The sequence below is a fragment of the Palaemon carinicauda genome, chromosome 28, assembly GCF_036898095.1.
Source record: "Palaemon carinicauda isolate YSFRI2023 chromosome 28, ASM3689809v2, whole genome shotgun sequence".
In the NCBI taxonomy this organism is placed as follows: domain Eukaryota; kingdom Metazoa; phylum Arthropoda; class Malacostraca; order Decapoda; family Palaemonidae; genus Palaemon; species Palaemon carinicauda.
Genome location: NC_090752.1, coordinates 51,684,812 through 51,694,839, shown reverse-complemented (window position 1 = coordinate 51,694,839; position 10,028 = coordinate 51,684,812). Strand labels below are relative to the sequence as shown.

At 34.2% G+C, this 10,028-nt stretch overlaps 1 protein-coding gene across 3 annotated transcripts in view; it reads right to left on the bottom strand.

The window, feature by feature from the left end:
- Positions 1–1,558: 1,558 nt before the first annotated feature.
- SCaMC (Short Calcium-binding Mitochondrial Carrier) overlaps positions 1,559–10,028 on the bottom strand; it is a 346,502-nt gene continuing 338,032 nt past the window's right edge. For all 3 annotated transcript variants that reach the window (XM_068351977.1, XM_068351978.1, XM_068351976.1), the window contains 5 exons: positions 9,453–9,564; positions 8,523–8,681; positions 7,350–7,619; positions 6,625–6,940; positions 1,559–6,394 (listed from right to left, as the gene is read on the bottom strand). In XM_068351977.1, the coding sequence (XP_068208078.1) occupies positions 6,201–6,394; positions 6,625–6,940; positions 7,350–7,619; positions 8,523–8,681; positions 9,453–9,564 (1,051 nt within the window). In that variant the 3' untranslated portion in view covers positions 1,559–6,200. The remainder of the gene's footprint in view (positions 6,395–6,624; positions 6,941–7,349; positions 7,620–8,522; positions 8,682–9,452; positions 9,565–10,028) is intronic.

Sequence of the window (10,028 nt, the reverse complement as noted above, 5' to 3'; positions counted from 1 at the left end):
ATTTAATTGTTTCATGATTTTCATGAACTTTTGAGAAAAAACTTAACCAAACATGAATTACGTATGATAGAAAGGCTCTACCTCTTTTTTTTTTCCCCCATTGCTGAAAAATTCACTCTCTTTTGGCTTTTGCTTCACAAATGAATAGTCTCCTTTCTTCATGTTTGTGTGTATTCTCTTTTACCTTCTAACAATTCATCTGCATCCTTGGTCATGCGACCCAAATTCCATAAACAGTACTGTAATAGATTCAATAAAAAGTCTACTTGCAAAATTTGAAATCTACCAAGAGAAGTTAGGAAATGTTGAAATTCAATAAGAAACTGTATTTTTCTCTTACAGTTTGTCTGTGTTCAGAGCTTTATTTAACCTCTGATCTAACAGGGTTCAATGTTTTTTAGCATTCAAAATCATTATCCTTGTGATGCGTGAAGAATAAATTATCAGCAGCGATTCTGATTGTTTAAATTCTATTGACGGTTTCGATATTTAGTTACACATAATAATGGCTTTGCAGGAACAATAAAGACTAGTATTACGTACAGTATTCTCTATAAAATATTTTGTACTTATTTCTAAATCATACTCGACCCCAATATTCAAATACTAGACAGTAGTTTTATCTGTGTAGAATCTTATCTTCAGTTCAGTTACAACCCTTGGGTTTTCTTCTTTGATGAAAGTTTGGTCTACTTTTTGGATGCCCAACATCAACAATATTTGGAGCATATGATAACATTGGTCTAGTGTTTTTTTATGATGAGTTACATTATTACAAAAAACACCTTGATTTACTAATGATGAATATTAATGTTTTTTTTTTTTTTTAATTAGTGACTTGCTTGATTTTTACAATAATTGTCAAAATTTATAAGCTGCTGGACCATCTATATTTCTGCAACACATTACCTATCAGTAAAAAATTAAGACTAAACTTTTGAGTTTTGCTTCATGTCAACCACATTCCAACAACAAAGGAATTGCAGTGACATTGGGATGCATTACTTCTGTTTCACAACAAATATTAGAAAAGTAATAGGCACCATGAACAAATTATTACCATTAGATAATTTAACCAGCCCATTAAGACAAAGCCCTTGACTTTCAACAAAAGTAAGTTAATTCTTACTACTGCAACAGGGATACTGTATCTAATCCAATGCAAAGATGCTATAACCTCAATGGTTTTCCTTCTATTTCAGACCATTTTAGGAAAAGCAGCATTTAATGTCAGACAAACTTTGTTCAATCAGGTGTCTGTCAGATACTGTTTAGAAGTGGGGCCATCAGGGGGATCCCATATTTCCACCACAGCAAAGTTTATGCGTAACCATACATATGACGGTTTACAGAACTTTATCAAAAAATTCTAAGAAAGGTGTGTCACAGTTGGCTACTTGCATTCTGGAGAAGATCAAAGTAGAGGAGTTTCTTTATACTAGTAACCCCCTAAGTGAATCACTTTTCCTCAAAGCTTTAGGGAATAAAGTTAAAAGCTAACACACATGGAACTGGCACTTTCGTCCATACCACTCAATCCCTGTGAAAGAAAGGCATCTCAAGGGGAAACTTTTATTTCATCGTAATAGAATCGTAACATCAGTCTGTAGCAGTCATAAAAATAATGATATATACAAACACATAAATATGTAACATTCAATAACTTAACTGAGGCTTCCCCAGCAACAGCTGTACATTAATCAAACTGTCAGGGTGCTATCCTCCTCCCATTGCACCAACTCATCACTTGAAAGAAAAAGTATGCTCATAAAGAAATGTACAAAGGGAAAAACTGTCCCTGACAGTAAAAATAATAATCAGATTAATGGAAGAGTTTCATTAAAGATGATTGAAGTCAAATTAAAACAGTCTTCTTCAACTGCATACTTCTCTTTCCACTTATACCTTGAAAATGCTAAAATATGTGAATAATAAATTAATTTTGTACACTTGTCAAATGGCTTTTAATTAATGTATATTTCTCTCCCAACTAGGAGAGAAAAATGTTTATTTTGCCAGTCTATGTTTTTATGCAAAAGACAACAAGCAAAGGCTATACTGTAGTAAACGGAGTTATTTGGTGGACACAAATTTTAGCATTTCCAAGGAAACACTGATTTCAACCATTCGATACATAGAGTTTACAAAAATAAAAGTAAAAAATCTATCTTAATCAACTTATTTACCACAAACTAGAAACATATTCAGTCATCACAGATACTTGCAGAGACCCTAAAATGTTCTTCCTAACTAGTAAACCTAAACTGGAAATGAGTCACTTTTGTTTTGATTTAGACTGAAGAAAATTAATAAGATGGCTTACTAGTCAGAAATAAACACTTATGTAGGAATCTTTACTTCACAATCTTAATGAGAAAAATGGACATCAAAAATAGCTGTCATCATGTTCTGGACCTTGCTTCATACATAAATGACATTAAAAAGAAAAGGATTTTTTTATTAAACAAAACATTCTTCATCTCAACCAAAGAACTTTAAAATTATCAAAAGGTCTTTCCACGAGACTTGCTACTTCAATGAAACTAGAGTAGAATTTTCTTGGGCAGAGGATAACACATGGGAGCTCCTGACAGTCGTTTCATTGTTGCCTACCAAACTAAATTGAACGATCGTTCAGTTTTGTCATTGACGAAAGAAAACTTAAGATAGCACTGCTAAATTATACCACTAAAATTAGAAAGAGCTTTCACTAAGAAAATGAGAACTTTACAGAAAAGGTTTTGAATTTAAGTACGGGACATTCATATATCAAAAATATTCTTAAAGGTTCAAAAATGCACTTATTTTCATAACTATTCAACAATTATGCTTATTACATTTGGAATAATCTTGTGTATAAAATAAAAAACAGGAAATGGGCTAAAATATAACAGCCCATTGCATCTTGAGTATAACAAGTACAACACTAGAAATAGAGTAAGAGGAAAAACTAAGCACTGAATGGCGAGCATTGAACCTACGTAAAATACATTATACATTATATACCCAGAAATAGGACCTGTTAACTTTGTTAGTTTTTACACACATTCAAAGCTGCTTTATGTACAGTACATCATGAATATCACATTTTTCACCATGGTATTCTATTTATCATTGAGAAGTTAAGCATCCTATATTTATTCATTTTAATTGATTATCCAGTGCGCTGTACAGAATGTTCTTAATGCAACGAGATAGGTAAGCTAAGAGTATATTTATACGTTCTTGACAGGATGGATATAGATGTTCAATAAGCAACAGTGGCCTCATCTAGTAAATCATTTTATCAAGTCAAGAAATAAGGAGGTAACAATATGCTTATTACAACTTAAATCTCCACGCATTTGAAGCAACACTTTACATATTTCCTCGGTTCCAAAACCTAGATATGTTTGATCTCCTTTACTAGCTTGTGTAAAGAACTTAACAAAAACCTATGCTAAACTACAGATAGAACTTCTGTAGCTTAGTTTATATCCATGGAATGGCTAGGTAGCATCAAACAGGCAATATCATGAAACAAAAAGCCTGAGCATAATAACCATTGGGGAGAATATAATCAGAGTTTTTCTTTTTTTGCACTCTGACCCTTGTTTCTAAAAAATTAAAAACTAATAACCTTCTCTACACCTATAAAAAGTACTACAGCTATATAGATCACCTAAATACCCAACCATGAATTCAGAATGGAAATTACAACCTCATGGTAACTGCATTTTCACCAGAATAGTTTTGAATCTTAGGTAGAAACTGATAAAAAGTAGAAAGAAACCTTGGCATGCTTCAGAAAAGGTAACATTCTATCAAACAATAATGCTGCCTCTACTACTACTGACTGCACCTAATTTGGATTATTGGGGCAATAAGATCCCATAACGTGAAGCCCCAATATATAAACCCTTTATCATCTTTGAAGCCCTATATAACCCCTTAGGCGTTCCTTTCAAATGGCGGTTGCAATAATAAAAACTGAAAATCTATAAACCATTCTCTAGCATACATACAAAAAGCAAAATAGGTTGCATTTGATTCACAACACAAGAGGACCACTGATTGGTAAAAAAAAAAATCTTTGAGAAACGAGCCCTGTATAAAAGGTTCTGGACTATCTCCTTGACCCCTAAACCCCCTCCCCAAAAACTTTGACAACTAGCTGTCCATTTTGCCTCTGATGTGTATACTGTAAAGTACTTGAAACATTACAGCAAGATACATATAAGATTTCATACTTGCATACAGCATACAAACAACCATATTCAGGGCCCATAACAGAAAACACACTGGAATTCATACATTAAAATGAGCTTCAATTAATTAGCACAAAAAATTAATCCTAACTTTAGCAGAGTTTGCCAAACTGAGATATCAGGAGTCGTAGGTAAAATACTGTACAGCAGAAAATGGCTCAGAATGAGAATGTAAAAATGACAATATACGTCATATCTCCTCAGGAGCAAACTCATAACTTAACTAAATCTCACGACAGAACTTAATTCAGTAAGTAGACCACAAAGCAGCAATAAATGAATGTGAACAATCAGGTCAGCTATAACGGTTAGGACAGAATGAATAAGTCATTACCTAGAAACAGAACTAATCTTTAAGCATTCACAAGATAGAAGTGAAAATCCCTTGACTTTGGCAAAATACTGATAATCAGACATTAAAATGTTGTAAACTTGTTTGCTTTCACTAGGAGGAATTTCATCTCGTACAAACATTCAGCACATTACTATAAAATTTGTTTACTCTGAAATCTAGTGCATATCCATCATTTGTGTCCAACAGAGCTTGATACACTCCGACTTAATGCTGTGTGTGTGTGTGTGTTGAACAATTTAAACAGCCAAAATATATAGTAAAAAGCTAGTGAATTATGAAACATTGTACAGCACAAATTGCTTTATTTTCTAGAAGACAGATTCATCCACTTCTGTTTATTAGAAATATCACCGGAGGAAAAAGTTAAGTTTGAAGTTTTAACTTTGATCCACCTTCTAATGGCAATAAGGAATAATGGCAATAAGGAACTGACAGCATTGTGAAAGTTAATGGCAAAAGCTTGAACTTGCCAACAAAAGAGGGAGATGGCATTAAACAGACAAAAGGTAACAGCCAAAGCACACCAACTTGAATTTATTTTGATCTAAAAATAAAAGGGGGCCAGATATCACCTGATAGCATATGAAAACTGTGCATAACCACTAGTGTTATGGCAGAGACATGCAAAGTAATAGGAACACGTACGGGACCTGTTTCATAACCGCCAGTGCTATGACAGGAACATGCAAAAAGGTTAAAATATGGCATACACACAATTCAAATTTAAAGGGAACAGGTCGTGAAAAGTTGAAATAAAGAGAGAAAACGAGGTACAGCTGAAGAATCTGCTTATCTAGGGTTTCTCCCCCACACTTTTCAGTATCATTCAAGAAAGCAACCTCTACCAAGTTGATTTGGTTCCAATAATTTATTTGAACCTCATTTGGATTCTTCAGTCTCCCCAAACCAATTGTAGAATTTTGATATTAATTCTTAATGTCATCCCTCCTCCAATTCATTTCAAAAGACCTTAAGTGCCACATTAGTTATTTTGCCCTTGACAATAGACCACATTTTATATCATCAGTTGACCACAAAGAAACCGGTGCCAGCACCAGGTTCAATTCAAAAACAATTAACACCATTGTTATATTATCTTCATCAAAACTTATTTAGTCCCTAAAACCGTTTTGGTTCACTTAGCAAGATCTGAGTCCATTTACTTTCTAAATATGATTTCTTAGCAACTTTCACACAAACCCACAATATTGATGGATATGCACAACAATTTTCCTTTGTAAGTAATGGAAATGAAATTCAAAATTCAGTCACTCACCTATTAGAAATAGTAACAAATCAGCATTTACATAGTATACCTCTTGTTTTCAGAAAGAGGTAATATGCTGGAAAACTTGCCTACTCCACATTATCAAAGAAGGCAGCGTTATCACAGTCATTTCAATTAGACTGGCTGATACAACACTTTATTCAGAAACATGTTGGAATGGGAGCAAGAAATCCTCAGATTTACCTATGATAAACTGACCTCGAAAAAGGCCACGACTCAGCTGAAACTTACTACGTACAGAGATCTATGCAGCTTATGAAATTTCCTAACAAACAGTATGCATGATGATGATAAATGAGTAACAATCACATTAAGTCATGGATACACCTAATGCTTGCCGGCATTTTTCATATACGACATAGGAGATGCTAACGGCTGGGGCCACCTTCATGAAGTTTGGAGTAATGCCACGGTAGAGACCCACTAAACCCTCGTTTGATATGATTTGGCGGAACAGGCCAGACATGGTCACTGGCTGAGTCTGGACAACTCCAGGGGTTATGACTGCAAAAAATAAAAAGGAATCATCACAATCATAGTTCAAGACTTCCATTACGAAGATGATCAGAGCTTAAACATGTAATACTGGTTTGGTTAAGCTATTACTGTACTAAAGCCTTGAAAATATAAAAATTCATTTCCTATGAAACCAATGTGCAGATTTTGTCATGACATAAGGATTTATTTTATATAAATAAAATAAGATTATGTAAAGATGGGCGATTATGACTTACCTTGTGCTTGAAGTCTAGTGCGGACGAGAGCTAGGGGATAGGAAGCAATTTGGCCACAAGAGGAGGAGAAAGCGCCACAAGCGATGATGACAAATATCGATGGGGTGGCATTGCCAGCGTGATGGTCAATGTAGGTTTTCTTCAAGGTTTCATAGATAGCCAAGTCAATGCCTGCATAGGGAATTATGCCCAAGAGATTCGGGACATAACCTCTGTAGAAACTACGAATTCCTTCATATTTATAGATCTTCTTAGCTGCATCCAAAATGCTCTTGTATTGTCCTGTTTTTCTAAGGGCTAATCTTGTTTTAAGCACCTACAAAAAAAAATGCAAAAATACTCTATGTTAAAACAATAGAAAATTCAGTTCTACTATTGTTAAACTGATATAAACTTTTAGGAAATAGTTGGGTATTACAAAAACTTTAAAAATAGCCTCTCCCAACTCAGATACCAGTAGTTAATTCTTTATTACTATAGAATAAGTAAAACAATTGAACATACATTACAGGCCTATTTCTAATACACAATGTGAATTTCAAAGACAGCTATGAGAATTACCTTCAAGAAAATAGCCACTGCAGTTTATAGCATAATGATAAAACTATCTCTAAATTTCCTACATGAAATGACAATTTTCTGGAAATTATTAGGAAAAACACTAAGAATAAGGTCTGGTTTCACTTTAAAATCCAAAAGGACTCTACTATCTGCAAGGCACTCACCTCAAGGGGATATATAACCGTCTGAGAAAAGCCTCCTGCGAAGGAACCAGCAACAAAACGTTCGTAGATAGTCAGCTCCCTCTCTTTCCTTCCGCCAAACTGTAGCACCATCCGCTTTGCTTGCTCATAGGCAGCAAACTTCAACGCAGATTCAGGAGCAATCTTCAGGACGTTGATGCCATTTCCTCGCCACAAACTCTTAACACCGCCTTCTTTCAACATATATCTAAAGCAATGTGATAGTCCTTCAAACTGGTTCCCTCCGTGAACCTTGAGAAAGAAATGAAAAGACATTGAAACAATAATACAGGATGACTGATGAAGTAATTTGTCAGGGGCTTAAATAATATTGAGTACAGAGAGCATCAAACTTGACTTTCAAATGTTGAACTTGCTACACCTTGTAACATCTGAGACAAGAATATACCTCAATATTTCATGAAAGTGGAATTTCAAAAGTTCTAGCAAAGCAAAATTTTCAGTATAATAAAACTTATAAATTGACAATAATCGTAAGAAATGATCACGTTAATTCATTAAAAGAATCTTTTCTGCTCTGATATATACCAAGGGTTAAAATTCCACTTCTAGTTAATGTACATAATTCATTCCCCATAAAAATAAAATCAACCCTTGCAGTCTACAGTAGCTGTTTGAAATTTCATGACAATAGAAAAGTTCTAAAGATATTACTATAAAACTACACCATGGTATGTAAGGGTAGCATTCACACTTCTTGACAAATAAAAATTCCAACCAAGGTACAATCAGCAAATCCTTGACAAAGAATGCACAATGGAAATTGACTGTTTTGGGGGATCGTTATACAAGCAAACTACCTCCAAATATTCTCTCAAGTTAGATACAATAGCTCTGAAATCATATTAGTACTTCCTTATATTGTATACTTATACTGATAATAATAATAATGATGAATTATAACTACATAATTAATTGTGAAAACACATGAAAAATATCTAACTTTCTCAGCTAGCCAGAATGAATGTAATATTCAAAACCAATAAATTTCCATTTTATTTCAGATTTTAATTTCTCATAAATAGATGAGGGTTCAGATGCAATTACTTATGACTAACTTTTCCCCAAAAACTAGACACCTGCCGTTGGCTGAAGCACAGAAGACAAAAAAAACAAAAATCTTCTGCATCTCACCTGAAGGAAAACTTTAAGTCTGTCGAGGGGAGCAGTGCAGGTTCTAGACACCATACCGGCAACTCCACCTGCCACCAGATGTCTCCACCATTTCCCAGAGAGCCATTCCTCAAGGGAGAAGTCATCAGGTACCGAGAGATCCTCTCCTACATCCAAGTTCTGAAGATGTAAATATGGTTTTAATCACTTTAGTTCTCTGTACGTTAACTTATGGTACTTAGTTTTCTGTACAATAACTTATTGTTCTGTTCTGAGTTCTCTGTTCAGTAACTTACTGCTCTGAGTTCTCTGTTCAGTAACTTACTGCTCTGAGTTCTCTGTTCAGTAACTTACTGCTCTGAGTTCCCAGTTCAATAACTTACTGCTCTGAGTTCTCTGTACAGTAACTTACTGCTGAGTTCCCTGTTCAGTAACTTAGTGTTCTGAGTACTCTGTTCAGTAACTGTTCTGAGCTCTCTGTTCACTAACTTACTGTTCCAAGTTCTCTGTGCATTAACTTACTTAGCTTTCCGAGTCCTCTGTACAGTGACTTACTGTTCTGAGTTCCTTGTGCTGTATAGCAACTTGCATAGTTTTCAAAGTTCTTTGTACAGTAACTTAAGTGTTTTGAGTTCTTTATACAGTAAATCTTTATACAGTAACGATTAATTTTCTGAAACCTTACTTTCGGTAATCAAAGATAAAATAATGACTGCACGGCAGAATAATGGTTAACTAATAGTATATTAATGAACCATAAACAAGACTACACACGACTGAAAAATAGGAAATATGATGTCAACTACTAATAAATTTAGTTACATTTCACTTAAAGCATGACAACAGGGAGCAAAACTATCGATCTGATAAGCAAGATTCGCATTCCTAGTAATCAAAGTTTAAGTTGATGATTAAGTCCATAAACATAAAAAAGATTTATATAACACTTACCGTCGCATGTCTCCAGTAGAGGATAATATCGTGCAGATTGGCCGAGGGATGGAACAGCAAATAATCTCGCCATTCATCAAAGCTTATATCTAAGGTTCCATCTTTGTCCATTCTGGAGAAAAAAATAAAGTCTTAAATGAGATTCTGATTTGATATCTGCATAGAAATAATTAAGCAACTAGATCTAATAGTGGCAAATTAAGTTCTTGCAAAGTGTATCATGTTTTAAGGGGGCCTCACACAACTAAGATATTACAGAGATATCCTTTTTGATAGATATAATCTGGGAAAACCCACTGAATTCAGAAGGAAAATCTGACCAATTCTAATTACAAGAAAGTTATAAAGCTTTTTTTTAACACATTAACCAAACTATAGTACTGCAAACATTGTCCCCAACAATAAAACACACACTACTCAGAAGAACTTCCTTGCATTAAAACAACAAAACTGTACTGCAAATTAAAAACAGGAAATTTAACACATAAGTATTTACCAACAAGCAACTCCTAAATATCTTTTTAATAAATCAGTGCTCAGTGGGTCGACTCTACGCGTTTCCATGTTAATGAAATG